Source organism: Peromyscus eremicus, chromosome 8b (assembly GCF_949786415.1).
Source record: "Peromyscus eremicus chromosome 8b, PerEre_H2_v1, whole genome shotgun sequence".
In the NCBI taxonomy this organism is placed as follows: Eukaryota; Metazoa; Chordata; class Mammalia; order Rodentia; family Cricetidae; genus Peromyscus; species Peromyscus eremicus.
The window spans coordinates 11,486,948-11,507,523 of record NC_081424.1 but is presented as its reverse complement, the minus strand read 5'-3'; the positions used below and the strand labels follow the sequence as shown (position 1 = coordinate 11,507,523).

General features: G+C 45.2%; 1 protein-coding gene across 1 annotated transcript in view; it reads right to left on the bottom strand.

The window, feature by feature from the left end:
- Positions 1–20,576, bottom strand: part of Fig4 (FIG4 phosphoinositide 5-phosphatase) — a 115,795-nt gene that overhangs the window by 39,536 nt on the left and 55,683 nt on the right. Inside the window, exons 13-18 of the mRNA XM_059272502.1 lie at positions 20,524–20,569; positions 19,287–19,435; positions 17,854–18,020; positions 8,831–8,969; positions 2,089–2,147; positions 916–1,063 (exon numbers count right to left, since the gene is read on the bottom strand). Of these exons, the coding sequence (XP_059128485.1) occupies positions 916–1,063; positions 2,089–2,147; positions 8,831–8,969; positions 17,854–18,020; positions 19,287–19,435; positions 20,524–20,569 (708 nt within the window). The remainder of the gene's footprint in view (positions 1–915; positions 1,064–2,088; positions 2,148–8,830; positions 8,970–17,853; positions 18,021–19,286; positions 19,436–20,523; positions 20,570–20,576) is intronic.

The window sequence follows — 20,576 nt, the reverse complement described above, 5'->3', positions numbered from 1 at the left end:
AGATCAGAGGAGAGGAGAGGAGAGGAGAGGGGAGGGGAGGAGAGGAGAGGAGAGGAGAGGAGAGGAGAGCAGAGCAGAGGAGAGGAGAGCAGAGGAGAGGAGATCAGAGGAGAGGAGAGCAGAGGAGATCAGAGGAGAGGAGAGGAGAGCAGAGGAGAGGAGAAGAGAGCAGAGGAGAGGAGAGCAGAGGAGATCAGAGGAGAGGAGAGGAGAGCAGAGGAGAGGAGAGGAGAGCAGAGGAGAGGAGAGCAGAGGAGAGGAGAGCAGAGCAGAGGAGAGCAGAGGAGAGGAGAGGAGAGCAGAGGAGAGGAGAGGAGAGGAGAGCAGAGGAGAGGAGAGGAGAGGAGAGCAGAGGAGAGGAGAGCAGAGGAGAGCAGAGCAGAGGAGAGGAGAGGAGAGCAGAGGAGAGGAGAGGAGAGCAGAGGAGAGCAGAGGAGAGGAGAGGAGAGCAGAGGAGAGGAGAGCAGAGGAGAAGAGAGGAGAGGAGAGGAGAGCAGAGCAGAGCAGAGGAGAGGAGAGCAGAGGAGAAGAGAGGAGAGCAGATGTGACCATGAGGATCAGAACCTGGGTACCTTTACTGAGGTCACACAGACAATGGCTGACCGAAGATGAATACCCAATTACTGGCACAGTGAATCCATGTTAGCTCTCAATTTCTACGTTCGGTGAAAAATACTGAGTTGATTCCAAGTGGCAAATTAGGGCTAACAGGGCAGATTTCAATAAGAGCAATTAGCCCAGTTGGCTAGTGAGAAAGTTGAAGTGGGAGGCTCCCCATCACAGGAAGCACTCTGACTCAAGGCCCACTTCTGAGCAGCTTGCAGGACAGATTTCTGGTAAAGACAGACACACCCCTAAGAACTAGAGAGATGAGAGCCCCCCAGCGCCTACAGCTTTGGTGTGTCCACAACATACCGGGCTGAACTTGTCATGGCCAAGCAGAAGGTGTCGTCAAAACTGCTCAGTTCGTACGGCCGGAAGAACTCACTGTGGATGTCTATCTCCTCTTCACACCTGTGGAACTTCTTCACGAACAGCTTCTTCAAGTTTGCAGCACAGATAACTGAGGGAAAACTGCTGTTACTCCAAACACTGGAGGGGACCTCCGGCACACATCTGTGTGACACCACCAGCGCTCAAGAGAGGCGCCGCTGCACCCCGTGTTAGACACAGCACTGACCAAGTTCACTCAGCTCCAGCACCTAGCACTTACTCAGGAAAGAGACTCACGCACAGAACCAACCATATCTGCCTGGAACTGCTCTAAGAAGGGGCCTCAGGGGTCCAGGTGGGAGCAGAGAGTTACTTCAGAAATTTAATTGCTCATTCCCTTAAATTCCTGTTGCTCTTAAATCCCCCACCCCTGCAATCTAGCGTAAATAAACAAACACACAGTTCATTCTTCACTGAATCTCTGTCGCTACTCAGATCCTGTTCATGGTCATTGTTAAAGTCCCTCCTGGGCCAGGGAGACAGGTCAGTGGGAAAAGGGGCTTGCAGGCACACAAAATATAATAAACAAATAAAGTGCTTTCCTTTGTCCCAAACAACCAACCCACCTCAGCCATGTTATTAGTGACTTTATGCAGAGTTTCATGTTGCACACACTTGGGAAATGAATTAATAATCTAGTAACAACTTAAAAATCCTTGGTAACCTGTTCTGAACTTCCCCAAAGTTCAGATGCACAACCATGGCTTAAACAGAATTCTCACCTACTACCCTTTTACAAATGGAAAATTGGTTGCCCAAGGTTAAGATATTAAATAACTAATATAGTCATACAGCCAGGACTACACTATATCTAAAGTTGGGGAATTATTTAAATTTGTAAACATTCTAATATACAGTACATTTTAGTGTATTCCTTTATATGATTTCTCCTGACTTTCTGACACATTAATAAAATTTAGTTTAAATGTGGTTAGAATGTACACTAAGAGATGCTATGGTCCCCTAACAAAATAGCAACCTAATAATGAACCCACTTCTTTCCGTAGGACAGCGTACCAAATGCTAATGCTTTAAGCCTATTTAAGCACAGTTCTAAAAGGTGGTAGAGAACCTGAAAGAGAGGCAGGTACTCACCTTCGTCGTAAGGCAGTGGCAAATGCTTTATCACCTCTGGTGTCCACCAGTATGTGTAACTACAAAAGTAGAATGGACAAGAGGGACCAAACATATACGCTGGCTTTCCACAAGTCCCAGACAAAAGCTGCTTCCCTCCACTTCAAAGGTCCTTTGTTCTTCTTTAATAACACATTTGCAGAGCTTTTGACATAGTACGTCTGCACATGCTCAAATGATCCTCATGCCCTTTGCATGTCCATCATCAGAGATTTGCAAAATACCAATATACTCTGCTGCTGCTGCTGCTGCTTAGCTGTAGCTAAAAACACAGGTTTGCAGAAACTCTGCAGCCTCCGGGTTACTCCTCTGGGTGCTATCTCACCTGGTGAACAGCGAGACGTGACCCAAGTCTAGTTATGGGAGAGCGAAGGCTGCTTCTCTACTCTGCTATGGGATATGTGTGTACAGTTACTGAAGCAGTCCACTGAAATCATCAAGGAGCCAACTGGACAGTCCTAATGAACAAGTTCCCCGAGGGCGCAACATGAGCCCCATCCATCCTAGCTGAAAAATGGACCACTTATGTGCAGAGGCCAGAGCCAGGACGGGGAACGTCAACTGCCTGGGCTTCTGCTGGAAGAGTCATCTCTGATATATGTACAGAATCGGAACAAATCCTGAAACCCCTTCTCCCTCAACTAAGAATTTAATGGTAAATCAAATTCTAATAAAATAGAGATTCCAGGAGAAAGAGCTGTGTCAACATTTGTGAAAGCTAGAAAGAGAAATAATACATACAAATGTAAAAGAAAGACAGATTTCCAACAGTTAAAGCCTATGGCCCAAAACACTGCAAAGGAAGTTTAATATAATGGGTTTTAAAAGATAAAAATGCTGGAATTATGGTCATGAGTATTCCTAATTATGAAAAAAAAAAATGGAAGAGCACCCAAATACCACTGGCAGGACGTCTCCTAGAGACGATAAACAGAAGGCACACTGGAAAGAACAGGATGGAGCAGGAAGCCTGGGGTCTGGGGTGTGAGCAGAGCTGACAGCAGAAAAGGCTTCCTGGGGTCTGATCAGGACGTCTGTCCAAATCCACAGTGCACAGGTACCCCTTGGCCTTCCTACACATCAAATTCTGAGTTAGAAGACTGGCCTGGGGTTCCTGAGTGTTGACATACCACCGGGTGCCACTGAAGGACTGATTCCAAGCTGCTTTCTCAACAGCAAGCCTGGGACCATGCAAAGAAAGGGGAAGAGTCTGCCGCTTGCAGAGGCTGACTTCAATTGTTCAACGTCTATCAGTCACCTGCACAGTATCAGACGCTGCTCTAAGTGTTCAAAGAGCTACACTGAGAATAACAGCCACACACAGGGCAGAGGGGTGTGTACAGCCCAAGCCAGAAGCAAGCAGCAGATCATCTCTAGCCAAGTGTCCTGGTGCAGGTGAGATCCAAATCTTACTCCATTACAGCTGGCTAAATGCAGTCTTCCGATTTTACTATATGAGCTGCCAAAGCAAGCATGATGAATGCATTCTTGATGCTCCAAAGTGAGAGGAAGACAGATCCCAACAACTACATGTCAGTAAAGGTGACGTCAAGCCCAGCAAAGTCACAGATTCAAATTTCCCATAGAAACACAAGTTGTGAGTAACCCAAGAGATAAATTTGCATATACAAATAAGCCACATTCATGCTAATTTTATTTTCTTTTGTGGGCAGAGACTCGGGTCAGAGAAAGACATGGCCCAACTGTTAGAAGGGTGGAGTATGACGGGGCACACATGCGCATAAGGCAGAGTGTTGTGTATCTTCCATTCTCTGATGACCCAACTCGGGCAAAGAAGACGGTAGAGAAGATATCAACTAGTATATGAGGAACTTGCTAAAAATATGTTACTTACAATTGGCTTGCTTAGGAGAAAGAAGCAATCATTGTCTAAAGAATGAGTTTTAACTTGGAATGCACTATTCAGATGCGGTGGTTTGAATGAGAACGGTTCCCATAGGTTCATCTATTTGAATGTCTGGTTCGCAGTTTGTGGAACTGTTTTAGGGGGTGGTCTTGTTGGAAGAAGTGTGTCACTAGAAGCGGGCTTTGAGGTTTCAAAAGCCCATGCCAGGCCCAGTCAGCCCCCCCCCTCCCTCCCTCCCTCCCTCCCTCCTTCCCTCTCAGCCACTTCTCTGCTGCTCTTCCTGCCTGCCTGCTGCCATGCTCCCCACCATGGTGATCATGGACTCACCCTCTGAAATTGTGAGCAAGCCCCCAGTTAAATGCTTGCCTTGGTCATGATGTCTCTTCACAGAAATAGAAAGGTTAACTAAGACAGACAGACAACTAGAATTAAGAGATACTTTTGTATCAGTGATTTGAGACCAGGCTGTAAGTTTTCAAACTATATGATTAGACTACGTTTCTCTAAGTAACATAAAACGACTTAAGAATGTTTTTGAAAAGCCTATGTCCTGAGTGGGTCTCAGAAACAAAGAGGCCCCCGAGACAGACACACCCTGGAGAGGAGGAGGACAATCCTACCACCTCCACCACCTCTCCCAGGTACATCTGCTCCAGGAGAGAGCATCTACAGAGGAAGCACCCTGCTCTGACTAGGGATCACCAAAGAGGAGAATGACTGTTCAGAACTTCTTCCTTTGGGTACAGCACCCCATCAATCACTCTTTTCTTCTTAGTCCCTAGAATTAAGAGTGCTGAATTCTGCTGGATTACTTAGCTCAAAGAGAATCTTAAGAGGGACTGTCTTTAATTCTTCCAGCTACCTTGAGAGTTCTTTAGAACAAGATAAGTGAACATGAAGAAAGCAGTTAATATCATGAACAACACATGAACTATGAACCAATAGCTGAGGAGCCCCCAACTGGATCAGGCCCTCTGGATAAGTAAGACAGTTGATTAGCTTGATCTGTTTGGGAGGCATCCAGGCAGTAGGACTGGGTCCTGTACTCAGTGCATGAGTCAGCTGTTTGGAACCTGGGGCTTATGCAGGGATACTTGGCTTAGCCTGAGAGGAGGGGACTGGACCTGCCTGGACTGCATCTACCAGGTTGAACTCAATCCTCAGGGGAGTCTTTGCCCTGGAGGAGATGGGAATGGGGGGTGGGCTGGGGGGAAGGTGGGGGTGGGGTGGCAGGAGGGGGGAGAACAAGGGAATCCGTGGCTGATATGTAAAATTAAATTAAATTATAAAATTAAAAAAAATATCACAAACAAGACAGAACACATGGACAGGGTAACAGCATCTTAAGACCCACAACTGTTTAAATGATCCCAACCAAAAGTACCAGACAGTGTTACATGGATGGAGTTATCAGATGGTACACCACAGGTCCAACCCAGCATTTTTCATCCAAGACTTAGACTAGATCAAGATGGGTAGCTGATTAAACCTGAAGAAGCATTTTATGTACTTCTTAATACTACAGGAGTATTTGATTAATAAAGAGGATGTACTTAACTTTGTCTTTCTTGTGGAAGCAGGCATGACAAGAATGACGTCCACATGGCAGTGCGACATGGTTAGGGATGTGGTGTTTCTAATGGATAAGGAGCTCAGAGAACACTGTCATGGCAAAATGCTGAAAACATCTACGGTAGTCTGACATTTAATGAGGAGCAGAAAAGGCAGACACCGAGTGGTGACCCCCACGGTCTCACAATCACAGGCAAACCCAGGCCACGCTCTGACCCCTCCTGCAGGCAAGGCTGCAAGCTAAGGACAGGTCTCAGTGTCAGCTAATACACAGAGGGACGGCACTCTAGATATGGGAGTCCCCGAGAAACAGCTGCAGCCTCAGGGGCTACGAAAGCCGAGGAAGAGATTTGGAATGTATGAAGTTACCTTTAAACACTTAGGACTATCGCGTAGATGAGGAATCATCTTCCCAAGAGCTTGGTGGGCTGAGGGGGGTCACCCCATAAGATTTCAGTGAAGCAGATCTCAGGCCGAGGTGAGAAACAACTGTATAAGTGATGGTCCTAACAACTGCCTCCTGGGGGGGGGGGGGGACCGGACGGACACACATTTTGGGCACAAACCCGGGCTGGCCAAACACAGGGTAGATGATGACTCTCTGGGCAGACAGGAAACTCACAAACCAGACTGAGCAGGGCCAGAAAATTAACTTGAATGATTAATGAAATAATTGATGTGTGATATCTAAAGCCAAGCTGGGAACATTATAAACATGTCACTGGCGCGAGGTAATATATGACGTATTAACCAGGCTTCGAGCAAAGGTGTGGTGAATGGTCTGAGCAATTTCAACACAAATGGCATTTAGGGTAACAGAAGCAGTTACTCAAAACCACCTGAGCCCTCGGAAGAGTTTTATGTCCCTCCCCTGTTATCAGTAAAGACATTACAGCATTGGTAAACAGTATAAACACAGGACAGCCACCAACTGTGAAAACACAGATGAACACATAATCAAGTGTCAATTGCTATTACATTATACAAAGGACGAACCACTGCCCAAGTTTCTGGAAAGATTTTACGGGCATCCTGTATGATTTTTTAGTAAATGCTAAAAAGTAAAGGCTATTTCCTTAGACAGCAACGACGATACTAACACCTATGGGACTCACTGTGTGCTAAGCTTTTCGATGACCTCAGCTGATCCCCAGGGAAGCACGATTTCTTGATAAAGAAGCAGAATTAGACCAGTTGGCTGACTTTACGGAAGGTCACTTGGGTGTTAACAGGAGGTGTACCAGGCCAGCTGCTTCAAGAATGCTTTCTCACTTATGCCTTAAAATGACCTTCTGAGATCCAGTACCATCTCCCTTCTACCAACAAGAAAACAAGGTCCCAGGGGGCGGTAAGGGGTCCCAGTGCCTATTTCCAGAAACTTGAACTCAGCGCCATGCGAGCTAGCCTGAGCCCCACACTCTTGTCTGTTGCTGCCTCTGGGCTAACATCTGTGTAGGGGGTTACCCCGATTTAACAGTCATCAGGATAACCTGCACAGCCGGGTGACACCAACAAGTCCCCAACCAAACACTGAAATGCACCGTAGAGTGACAAGCTGTGCTGACGAGCAGCATCAATTGGAGATTTCTATCAAACAGGCTCTGGTACCGCGGAGGAAAAACAAGTGCAGTAAGTAATGGAGTGAGCCCCATTATCTACCTCGATAAAATTGTCAGGCCGTGGCAGGCCTGTAACTGCTCTTGCTGAATCATCTAAGCAGCTGAATAATCTCAGCCAAGGCACACTCTCTCGGCACCTCAGTTTCCTATTTTAGGAAAAGGGTTGTAACACCAGCTTCCTTTCATTCCCACACAAAGGCCCCCAAAACCACCTGCCACAGTTATGTAACCCAAGGTAAGCAAGCAGCGTTACACTTGGGAATACATAGATAGTTTCTGCTGTAGGAACTGGAATGTTGGCTGTTTCCAAGTTGTATCTTGATAGCTTCAGTACGGGGCAATGCAACATTTCAGAAATCAACCACATTTACCTCTAGTCAATTAACCAGCAGAGCAAAGTACTAGTGTTTACACACACGTCCTAAATAATAACTGTAATTTTAAAACTTACAGAGCTTCATTTCTAGAGGAAAAAGATCATGAATTAAGGTATTTATTCTAATATGAGCTGATGAGAACGAAAGTGAGAAACCTGTAAACCCTGAGACTGCTAACATGTTAAATATTTCTGCAGCAACACAGGCATTTCCAACAACTACATTAGCGTTTATGATTGCCTGTGGTCTGCACACAATCAGAGGTGGGCAGTAACTCACAGCATTGATAAAACAGCTTTGCCACATCAGCCTGACTCTGTGGGATGAAAGCACCTCGGTGGAGTCTGATGTGACTACATGCTTTGAGGGGAGAGGAGCCATGTTCCAACTTCCTACGGACTGCTCAAGAGGCCCAGGACTCCTTACTGAAAACACTAAAGAGCTTGTAGCTAAGGTGTCAGGATGAGTGTGCGAGATGTGCACATGGCCCTTTGCATCTTGAGGCTCAGAGAGATTCAAGAAGTAGTCTGAGGCACACACTTGGAGATATTCCAACTAAGACTCGTGCAACTCGGAAGCTCATGTTACGTGACACCATATTAAAGTGCTTCGGGGAAAACGTTCATTTCTTTTCAGAAAACTCTTATGAGCTAAAAGGTTGACATACATCTCACTATGGAGGCCAGGCTGGCCTCAAACGTGCAGCCATCCCACCTCAGTGCTAAGATTAAAAGCACGCGCCTCCATGCTTAACTCTTTTGAGAATATTCTTACTAATTTAACGACAACCAAAGAGCCTATACTGGTGAACGGCTCCAGAAGGCCAAATTGACAGAAGTGGTCATTTGCCACTAGAATCGCAGCTCTGGGTTCCTGTGGGGACACAGAGCTATTCATGTTGGAAGAACATCAGCAAGCATTTCCGACTCTGATGTGACAAAGTAGACACTGTTCAGCCATCTCTTGAAAACGCCAAGGCTGACTTGAGTCTTGGGTTTCTTTCTCAGTTGTAGGAAACTTTCAAGAATGAAGTTGCCGGCTTGCTTTAGGGGCTCTGTACCACACATCCTGTGACAGCGTCCTGGAAATTTACCTGGATCTCAAGGACCATGCAGAACAACCAGTGACTAACCACGATGTGCCAGGAAGTGCCCACGCCACAGCACACATGCTAAGACTCCCTGCCTCACCCCAGGTGCTCATGCCATGCAATAGTTATTCAATAGCATCAAGTCTGAGTTTACATGGTAGGGGGGGGGGGCAGGTACCTCCTTCTAGACGGTGAAAGGCTCATGGTGTTCTTGTGGTGCAGGTAAAAGTCTGTGGGGAGTTCCCAGAGATGAGGTTTCCCTTCTGTGGGGTGGAAAACGCCCAGGAAGAGATTGATGGAATCTTGTCTATCGGCATCTAAAAAGCAAAAATATGCATTTCAGACAACCCACTGTTGACTCAGACACCCCAAGAGGACATGGTCCCAAAGGGCACGGATCCAACTGTAGTTTCCTAGACCAGATCGCTATGAAGATGCATTTGTATTTCAAACTCCATACACACATACACAAACTCAATCATCCACATTCTGAGGGGAAGGAGAATCCTGCTTGTGAAAGATGCTTCCTTCTTGCCCAACGGCTCTCATAAACAGAGGAGAGGGGATATAGACTGCTTCTGGAATGTTAGCTTAAGAGCCACACAATATTGAGAGTGGTTTGGGTTTGTTTTTTTGTTTTTTTAGGTTTTTTTTTTTTTTTTCGAGACGGGTTTTTCTGTGTAGCTTTGGAGCCTTTCCTAGATCTTGCTCTGTAGACCAGGCTGGCCTCAAACTCACAAAGATCCGCCTGGCTCTGCCTCCCGAGTGCTGGGATTAAAGGCGTGTGCCACCACCGCCCGGCTAGAGTGGTTTTGTTTTTAAATAAAAACCTATCATCTGCATTTGTTAACTTGTCTCAAGTAAATACCACACTTTGTTCTAAAGACAGAATGACCCAATTGCTCTAGGAATTCTGACCCAGTCAGCTGCAGAGTTCCCGCTTTGATCCCTTCTTCCAGAGAGACACTGTTTACAGCATCTCTGCCCCTCAGCTGCAAAGCTGGCCTCTTCAGGGACAATGAAGACAGCAAGGGCACATGAATAGTGTCCTCATACCAACTCTTCAGCCACCTCAACACTGCCCTCGCACACTGTGCCTCCACCTGACAAACCTGGCTGGCACTCGTCCGGTGTCCTTTCCTCCTTACGTTTTGTGGTAAACAATCACACTTGAAGTGCTGTGTGTCCACCTTTCCCATTCTACACTTTCTCCTCCCTGGGCCCCTGTATCACCTCCCCCCATTTCCTTCTTGTCTCAGAGGCCTCAATATTCAAGTTTTTCACAGACACTCACCCTCACCTCCTTCTGAAAACAATGGAGGACTAAGAGGAAGCACAGTAGAAATGCCTGCTGTGGGACAAATAAAATAAAGTATACTTTCGTTCAACAGCCTCAGTAAATGCATACACCTGAAATTAGTATTGGGTTATCTTGTTATTTTAGCAAAAGCAAATGAAATATCAAATATGTATGCCTATTATTAATAATTTGACAGGAAGCATTCTATTAAAATAGCACTTACCTTTCAGGCTAAAAGTAATACATAAAAGGGATGTGTTTATATGCTGATATCTTTGGGGCCTTTTTTTCTACTTGCTGAGAGAAAATGCATATTAGATGATACAGACATTGCCACCCCAATTTTTATCTCTTTACATAGCACCAAAGTAAACATCCTGCTCTCAGAGTAATATGATTCTCCATGCTTCCTGAATAGACTTGATCGCACTTGATAATCCATTTCATACAGTGCCCCAGGGTATCTTAATACTATCTAAAGCAGCTTTCCATTTTTCAGCCATGCTTTCAAGGACTTTGTTTCACCTTCTAAATCAAACAGCATCTTCCTTAAAATTTTAGCAAGTATAGTAAACACAGAGGAGGTAACAAGCATTCCTCAACAGACACTCCTTCCACAGACTATCAGAGGTTATTGAATCCATTGCTGTTGTTACAACAGAAAGTCTCTCTATGATGAACAGTCACCTAAGCTTGGGCTAAATGGCCACGCCAAAAAGCCTAGGCATTGGCTAGATACTATTTTTTTTAACAACTTAATTATTTTATGTTTGTGGACGTTTTGTCTGCCTGTACATCTGCACACCAGAAGAGAGCATCAGATCCCATGAGACTACAGTTATAGATGGTTGTCCATGCCATGTGGGTGCTGGAAATTGAACTCTGAAGAGCCCTTAACCACTGAGCCATCTCTCTAGCCCAAGATTTCCACCACCTCACACCCCCCCGCCCCGTTTTTTGAGACAGGGTTTCTCTGTGTAGCCTTGGCTGTCCTGGAACTAGCTCTGTAGACCAGGCTGGCCTCAAACTCAGAAATCTGCCTACCTCTGCCTCCCGAGTTCTGAGATTAAGGGCGTGAGCCACCATGTCCGGCCTGGCTGGACACTTTCATCTGCAAAATAAACTAGCCTTTCCCTGCAAGATGGTAGCACTTTGGGTATGGTCTAGTGCTCAACAGAGGTTGGTCTTCTGTAGCCCAGCAAGTATGAAGACTAATCATTTATACTTTAAAACCCAAATCCCTATGAACCATTCAAATACCATTTAAGCTATTATACTAACCAGTTCTATTACTAATTATATTTAAAAGGCACAGGACTGAATATAGTCATTTTTAATTAATTGTCTGAAAACATTGTGGAACTGTATTATAATAATATTAAGTTTGTGATGAAGTGGCCTCTTTTATCAGCAAAAGAGGTAACTACTGTTCAAGAAATAGTACTTTCAAACTGTTGGGGAGAAAGAAGAATGAAATTAGATCCCCACTTTGTACCATTTAATGAAAAAAAATACTATGGGGTGTAAGAATGGCACAGATCAACACCCAGTAGACACAAGCACGTGTAACACTGAAAAGAAGGAGACAGAACCAATGAACGTGCAAAAATCCAGCTCTGCTATTTATCAAACAAGCGCTGACTAAGCCATTTCCACTAAAGACTTTCAAGCCCAGTGTTCCCAGACTTATCGAAAGGAGCATTAACTGGTTAATCTTTTGGGAGGGAGTCGTGCCTGTGTGTGTGATGGGTAACCTTGATTACCAACTTGACTGCACTGAGAGGTTCCTGGATCAGTGAAGCACGCCTGAGTGTGTCTGTGAGGGTCTTCCAGAGACGATGGCACCATTTGTGGTGGTGAAATGTAGGAGGTGGGCCTACTTGGAGTAGGTCTCTGGGAGCATGTCCTTGGGCACTGTCCTGCCTGGTGGCTTCCTGTACTCCCCTCTGCTTGGGCAGGAAAGCGCCTTCAGAAGTTCAGGGCCTACCACAGTGACACTTAGCCCAAGTACACAGGGCCAAACAACCACTGAGAAACCCTACAAAAATGTGGACTAAAGTCAATGTGCCTCCCTTAGGTTTATGTGACGTATTTTTGTCACACTGATGAGACTAGTACATTGTGACTCTGAAAGACATGTCTACCTTCTGACCTAGTAAATACGCTTTTAAACTCTCCATAAGCAAAGGTAAGAGGCAAGGAAAAGACTGTGTTCAAAGATGTTTGTTCAGGAGGATCACAGACGCACACTAACTGAATTATAACACTTACAAAGGATAAGGAGTTACTAAACAACCACACTGTAGATGAAGAGTGCCACAAAGGTCATCCAGGTCATCTCAAGGGCAAGAGCAGATTCTAAACCACATGCATAATAAAAGCTGAACAATCATGTTTGCCTAAATAGGAACAAGTGGCTCTCTCTGGAGGTGGGTTATGATTTATTTGTGAGATACTTTGTACTTTCTAAAATTAACACTTAGGATTTAATGATGTCAAGAAATCATTCATTCAAGAATCTTCAATGTCCTTTCCTGAAGATACAAGACTAACAAGAACCTGGCTGTTCGAGTTTTATAATTTAGAGAGAAATTTTGTGTGTGTGCTCACTATGTAGCTTAAGCTGGCTTTGAACTTGCTATGTAGCCCAGACGGACCCTGAACTCAAGATCACTCTTCCTCGGTGTCCCAAGAGCTGTGATTACAGCATGTCTCACCAAGCACAGTTACTTTGAGACTCAGCAGCGTTACATGGTAGGAAGAGAATAATCTGGATGGAACAGCTCTGTTCCCCAGTGTCATATCTATCAATATTTTACATTACATTGTAAAGAGCATTTTGCAAATATAACTGACTTAATAATAACAACTTCAAGATAACAGGGAAATTATTCTGAATTATCTGAAATAAACTTTAAACTTAAAGCACAAAATGGACTCAGTGTGCCAGTGAGGACTATCAAACAGGACAAGTCACAAGTCAATGAATTCCTCTAGACTTAGAGCCAGCAGCCCATGAGCACACTGGACCTCAGTCCCACAACTGCATGGGATTCTGCCGCCAACCAGGAAGAGCCATGAAGCCCCTAGATAACAGCCCAGGTTAACTGACATGCTGACTTTATTTCATCCTTTTCAGCAGAGGACATGGGTTGAGTACCTCTGTGGTTAGTTACTATGGAAAAGGAATACAGTATTTAACAGGAGGGCTATGGTAGGCATTTGAGTGTGTCTGACTGTCCAAGGTGTGAGGATGCCCCTAGGGTAAAAGTGCAGAAAGAGAAGACGGGATAAGGAAGATTTAGAAATAGAGTGGCCATCAACAGAGAGTCCGGTAGAGATAGTACAGGAGTTATGAGAAACAGGGAGTGTCAGCCCAGACCACAGTTGAACGGGTAAGAGGGAGACAGAGAAGTAACCAGTGAGTGTGGGGACCTGCACACTGCTGGCAATCCGGAAATGCTTTCAGCATCAAACCTGGGCGGATGCCCAACAGGGCAGGAACAAGAGGCTCCGCCCAGGTGAGCAGAGAACTAGGACTGTAGCTGCGGGGGGGGGGGGGGGGGGGGGGGAAGGTGTGGGATCAGAGAGAGGTGGGAGGTTGGATGGAGAACACCCATGTGCTTCTGTTAGTGGAGGGACCCAGAGAAGAGAAAGACTGTGCACAGCAACAGGGTTTATTATTACAAGGGAGAGCAAGAGCAGGCGCAACTCAGGACACAGCAGACAGCCTGGCTTAAATTAGGGCAGGGACACTCCAAGGGCTGAAACACGATTGTCTTAGGGTCTCTGATGCTGTGAAGAGACACCATGACCACAGCAACTCTTATAAAGGAAAACATTTCATCGGGGCTGGCTTACAGTTCAGAGGTTTAGTCCATTACTGCCATGGAGGGAAGCAAGGCAGCATGCAGGCAGACATGGTGCTGGAGAGGTAGCTGAGAGTTCCACATCCTGATCCACAAGCAGCAGGAGGCTATGTCACATTGGCAAGACTTGAACTCACAAGATTGACCTCAAAGCCCACCCCACAGTGACACACTTCTCCAACAGGGCCACACCTCTTAATGGTGCCACTCCCACAGGGCATTCAAACACACGAGTCTATGGGGTCCACACTATTCAAACCACCACAACAATGTAAGGCAGACTCCATGCAGACATGCACAGTTTCTGCATTTGGTAGTGAAAGGAAGTTTCCTTCCACAACTTTGATTTTTCTCAGTGAAGAGTGAGCCAAAGTCAGCAGCTGAGGGTCACAGAGGAGAAGACAAGGCATGGGGCAGTCATTCCAGGGAGCTAGAGAATGGACATACTAGGGAATGTCCTAAGACTGCCAGGCTGTCTGCAGTGTGCTCTGTGCACCCTAAAGCAAGAGGAACAACTTAGATCTCTCCGCCTGCTGAGTTTAACTGCTCTGGCTGTCAGAGGGTGATAAGCCTTGATTTCCTAGTTATCAATCACATTCCCAATGCTATGAGAATATTTCGGCAATTGCCTTTCCTGCTATAACTGACTAGGATTTACTTACTAAAATCTGTTGCTCTGAGTAGGACCTCAGACGGTCATCTTACTATTTGCGATAGGTTAAAATGTTCTCTGCACATTCCCCTGCATGTCCCCTTCTGAGGGGAGCAGAAAAGGGACAAGGAAATAGCACCAGCAGAGCGCCTCCTGGTGCCGGGGAAACCAGCTCAGTACTGTCTTCACACTCGCCTGTCTCCCCACGCACGAGCATGGCAGTCTTCACTTTGTGAGCTTGCATTTTATTTTTTAAAACTGTTTGAAGAGGACATGGTCCACTTCCACCATTTACTACATTTAAATTATACATATGCATTGTGTATGTGCACACGCATACTAGAGTGCATGCATTCCCAGGTGTGTGCGTACGTGTGCATCTGTGTATTCTGAGATAGACCATGCTACGTTGCCTAGGCTGCCTCAAACTTCAAGTTTGAGGTGTCTTTTTGCCTCAGCCTCCCAAGGAGCTGCAACCACAGGCCTGAACAAGTGTTTACCTTCAAGAATAGTTTTTATAAGTGGGTCCAACAAGGGTTCTGAACAGTGGCTTATACAGCAGCCGTCTGTCTGTACGAACTAAGGGTAAAATTCCCAACCACTTAATTTCATTAATTTAGTTTCTTAATTTTAAATATCTTCCTGCTCAGCCCATAGGCATCACATAACAAGACTGATTAAGTGTGGCAAAATGGTCTTTAATACTCGAAAGACAATCATTCTATATTTTCATCATTATGTAACACTCAGTTATGACAAAATAAGGTGCACACCCCAATGATACCACGCTTCCTAAAATAAAGACGTCTGTTTCAGCCACATTATTCACAATGCCTTTCATAACAGCTCATTTTTTAAGCTTGCATAATTTAGCTGTACCTTTCTATCTGCACATACTGATCTCTTGTATCATCCTTACCTAAACCATGCCTTTCTCTCTAAATCATCTACATAACTACACATTCCTTTCTGTTTTCTACTCCAAGTGAGCAGCCTTGGTCCCTAAGTGTCAATCATGGTCCCTGCTGCAGGGCTGTTTCTCTAAGGACAGTTCTAACCCTTTATCACGGTGACAGGCACCCAGAGAAGTCTGTCCTTGTTGGTACTTGTTGGCCTGGCTTACAATTGCACCTTCTATACAACTTTTTATGTATTGTGTCTCCACAAGGGATCTGGAAGCCTGAACCCCCAATGCCAAGGAATGTTATCGCACATAGAAACGAGATCTCGGTAGACAGAATCAAATTAAGATGCGGTCATTCGGGAGTACAGCAGGCACTGGCGTCGGAGGCCAGGGCCCTTATACTAAAGAAAAAGGAGACAGACGAGCACACCATGAGGACTGCTCAGCACAGGAAGGAAGGTACGTGTGGTGACTGCAGACAGAGGCTTGAGGACTACTGGTGCCAGTCAACAGACACCAAGGACCGCCAACCACAGCAAACGGAGCAAGGGAGGATTCTCACCTACGGATCTCAGCGGAACCGCCCTGCCGACACTGTGAGACTTCCGGTGTCCACAACTGGAGACGGTCAGTGTCTGCCATTTGATGCTCTCGGCTTAGTTATGGTTACAGGACCTGTGGTTTGCTTCTGATCAGTGGGCTCAGCCACGTGGTAGGATGTCACTCTCACGCTATGTGACCTACAGGAGACTGTCCTGTTAGCCTTGCTGATGGGCTCCTTCCTTTGCCGTTTGTGAAGCAGCAGGTGGCCCTGAGTCCTGCAGTGCAGAACTAGATTCCGCCAACTTACATGAGCTTGGAGGCGGCCCCTTCCCCAGCTAGGACTTCAGATGAGATGGCCTGAGTGATACCCTAACTTCAGCCATCCGACTCTAAGCAGGAAACACGCCCCCTCTCCCCAGATCTGTGCCTGGACCAATGACCCACATAAACTGTCAAAATGATCATGTGCTGTTTCACGTTGCTAAGTACATACAAACATAGCGGACTCACTTCCATTCACTCTGGACTTCATAAACAGTGAAAGTAAATGTTGACTCTCATGGATGTTTCTGAGGCTCCTATCACTCAGGACTCTCTTGCAACTCCCTTGGTATGAGCACATGCATCTTTTAAAATGAGAGAAGGCTCATCTAAAAATGTTTTACCTGCTGGTTCTACCTCCTGGTCCTTGGCTGCCAGGGCCTCTTGGTCCTTCAGGAGACTTCAGGAGAATGGCTAGGGCCCAGGCCAACCCAATGCAGTCAGCGTCATTGGAGGCTACATCTGTTACCATCAAACATTCATGTCCTGTAAGGTTTACTCCAAGGATGCAGACAGTTCTCACCATACAGCACCGTCCTCGGCCATCCCTCTGCTGTAGACCTGATGCACAGCCATCCATGGCGAACACATGGGATCCCTCCAAAGGCAGGACGCCACAACAGGCTCACCGAGAGCCCGCTGAAGCCATTCTCTCCCTTCACTTGAGGTAAGAATTGGGAGTGAGCGACAGAGAAGCAGGCAAGAGCAGTCCATTCCAGAGAACTGCTTCACCACCCTCCACACAGTCACTCAAAGTTTTCCCCCTCTTCTGTTCAAGAGAGGAAGACTCATAGGATCAACCGTTCGGCTCCTCCTGGATGGATTCTATGTGTGGGAATCTGCCTCACAATCGCTTCCCTGTGTGATACCCGTTATGTATATTGACAATGGCACCAGAATGGAGAGAGGAGAGGACCACCGAAACACCCTGTTGGATTTGGTACGCGTAGGTCATCAAAGTATGAGTCATCAAAGTAGGGCTTGTCATTATTCATTTCTAGTAGACATTTTTAAGTTGAGCAACACATTCATAAACAACCACTAAGATGTTAACCTCTGTTTGAAAAAAAAACTATTCAATACTTTCAAACTTCTACATTCAGAAACATTGAAGGAGAAAGACGCAAAGGGGAGGAGGCAGGAAGTCCGGCCATGATCCAGCACATAAGAACAGCAACTACAGGGCGGAATGCAAGAGTGTCGTGTTTAAAATATGGACTTTGGGGACAGTAACTCCATGGGCAGAGAGCTTGCCTAGTGTGCACAAACACTTGTGTTTAATCCACAGAACCCTGTAAGTCAGGCATGGTGAGGTACCCTGTAATCCTAGCATTCAGGAAGATCCAAAGTTCAGGGTCATCCTCTGCTACTCGGCAAGTTTGAGGCCAGCCTGGAGTATATGAGATCCAGTTAAAAAAAAATTATTTTAAAATTTATTTGTCTATTGAACAAATAGTTAGAGAACCTTCTAAGTCACAAATTCCATTTTATTTAAATTACAAATAATTTAAACCTTATATAAATAAATAGCTGAAAGGAAAAAAGTATGTGTACAAGAAGATAAACACACTTAAAATTTAAGTGGTAGAAATGTCTACCAGCAGAGAATTACCTGAGAAGGCATTGCTGTAGTATCGAGACAGAGTCTGCATGATGTCTTTGGAGTGCTGGGTCCAGGGCGCTATCTTCCTGTAGGTTTTTACCCGGTGAACAAGCTGAGAGCCTCCATACTGCAGGGAAAGAGTGTCTCCGTGATCTTCGTAGAGTTCCTCAAATAACCTACACAGAAGGAAAACTCCCATTATACAACAGCCTGCTGACTCAGGTCTATAATGCCGATACCAAGGAGCTGAGCCAGGAGGCCACACAGTCCAGGTCTGCCTGGACTCAGAGGGAATTCAAGGCAGCCTGAGTAAGTTAGGGAGACCCTGTCCCAGAATGAAAACTGAAGAGAAGGACTAGGTAGAGCTCAGTGGTGGAGAATTTGCCCAGCATGTGCCATGCCTTGGCTAAGTCCCCATTACAGGGGAGGGGGAGATTAACCAAAATGATTGTACAAGCCATTCACTGGGCCAGACTCAGAAAAAAAAAAAAAAAAAGACTTTCGCTTTATGAATTCCTCTGAATCTTTCAAGTGGACTCTTCAACATCTTGAAAATAAGTGTAAATGTAAACTGTATGGTGTTTTATAACGATCCAAGGTCACAGAAACTCTTAATGAGAAAACGACACACCAAAAATCTAACTTACTAAAGCTGAACCAAGCTGTTTCTAACCATATTCACTTCTATGACACCATTTTGGTGCCTTGAATTGTAAAATCTATATAAATGGTCTTGTGACAACATTTATTTCTCATAGCTCCAAGGGCTGCAGCATCTAAGATGGAGACATCAGCAGATTCACTGTCTCGCAAAGGCCCGTTTCATTCATAGGTGGTGCCTTCTTGCTTTGGCCTCACATGAGGAAGAGCGTACCAAACATCCTTGGTCACTTTTAATACGCCACTAACCCCAATGATGAGGGTTCTGCCCTTGGATCTAAGCATGTCCCAAAGATCCAATCTCCTAATACCATCATTTGGGAGGTGAGGACTTCAACACAGGGACTTAAGGGTGACAGGAACATTCTGGCCACAGCAGACATGCAAGCCATATACTTTCTATTTTCACAGAGTTGACGGACAATGAAGAAACAGTAATCCTTAATGTGAAACCCATCTTACACACTCTGTATCTTTAGTTCAAAACATGTGCAGAACTGGTACTATTTTTCATTGCCATTTGGGTTTTTCTTTAACCTACAAGTTTGTCTAAGTACTTGGGATTTATCTAAAAAACAATGTTTAACGATGATGCAAGCAAACAAAACAAGACCCGATGGCAATAATATACCAACATTTCATAGAAACACAGAACTAACTTGAATACTGTCAACGAGCAATAAATCTTTGGGAACCTAAAGGTAGAAATGAGGTTATAAATCCTGTGAGTCACACCTGCCTTCTGTCACGGCTGACACTCAACAGCAGCGAATCAGGATTACCTCACTGCATCCGTATCGAACTGCAGGTTAGGCTTGTCAATCAGTCCTAGGGAGTAGAGCTGGTAAGCCAGAGCGCACTTGCCCACCATGAACTGCGCTGTGTTGGTACGATCTAAACAGTCCACGCAGTTGGTTCGCAGAATGCCAGTCTACAGAGAGCACACCAAGTTCTAGGTCATGGTTCAGACACCCAGACTACTCCCAAACCACAGGAAAATCCTGTGCATTAAGTAACAGAAGAGAAGCTGGGGGTGCTAGTCCTGAATAAGTAAAGTTAAGGGTTAGAATAATAAAGAACGTTTTGCTAATCATATAAGGTTGTATTTACTGTTCACTTAATGTCACCCTAACAGCATCATTATACCCAGTCTATATTCGAATTTACTTTGAAAGCTTAACAAGATAAAGTAAACAGCTAATATTTTTTATATTTACTAATCAGTAAAATATGGATTTTTATCTGATATTTCTCCTTTATTATACAAACCAAATATTCAGTGGTTAAAGCCGTATTTTTTAAGGTTGTGTGTGTGCCAAGTGTGCACTGGTGCCCTCAGAGGCCAAAAGATGGCACCGGTTCCCTGGAGCCAGACTTACCGCTGGCAGCAAGCCATCCCACACAAGTGCGGGAGGAGGCAGGTGCTGGGAACCAAACTTGGGTCTTTTGGAAGAGCAGGAAGTACTCTTAACCACAAAGCCATCACTCCAGTCCTAAGCCATATCATTCTTAAAGCCCAGCTCACAAATATAATGCACACTAGCTTATTTTCCATACTCAGCCTAACCTATCATTTCCATACTCTTGTTTTTAATTTCCAGTAATAAAAATTTATATGTAGAAACATGTATAGGCTGTACTATCAGCTATACATCTTTGTATAAGATTTAAACAGTAGCAGAGAGGCTTTTAAAAAATCACTTTAATAATTTTGCATCAAATACCTCTTAACAGTTCCTAATAGAAAACATCACAAAAAAAATTAGCTGGGTATGGCAGCAGATGCCTGTAATCCCAGCACTCGGGAAGTCAAAGCAGGTAAGCCTCTGTGAGTTTAGGCCAGCCTGATCTAAAAACATGTTTAATGATGACACAAGCAAACAAATGCTAGGCTAGCCAGGGATGCACAGCGAGACCCTGTCTCAAACAAAACGAAGCAAAAAACAAATCCCAACCGCCCGAAACATTACACACCATCGACATAGATTGCATTCACTATGAATATAATAACATCCATACCTGCAGCCTACCGGTGGGAATCACACAGCCTCCTAGTTCATTCCACCTGGGTA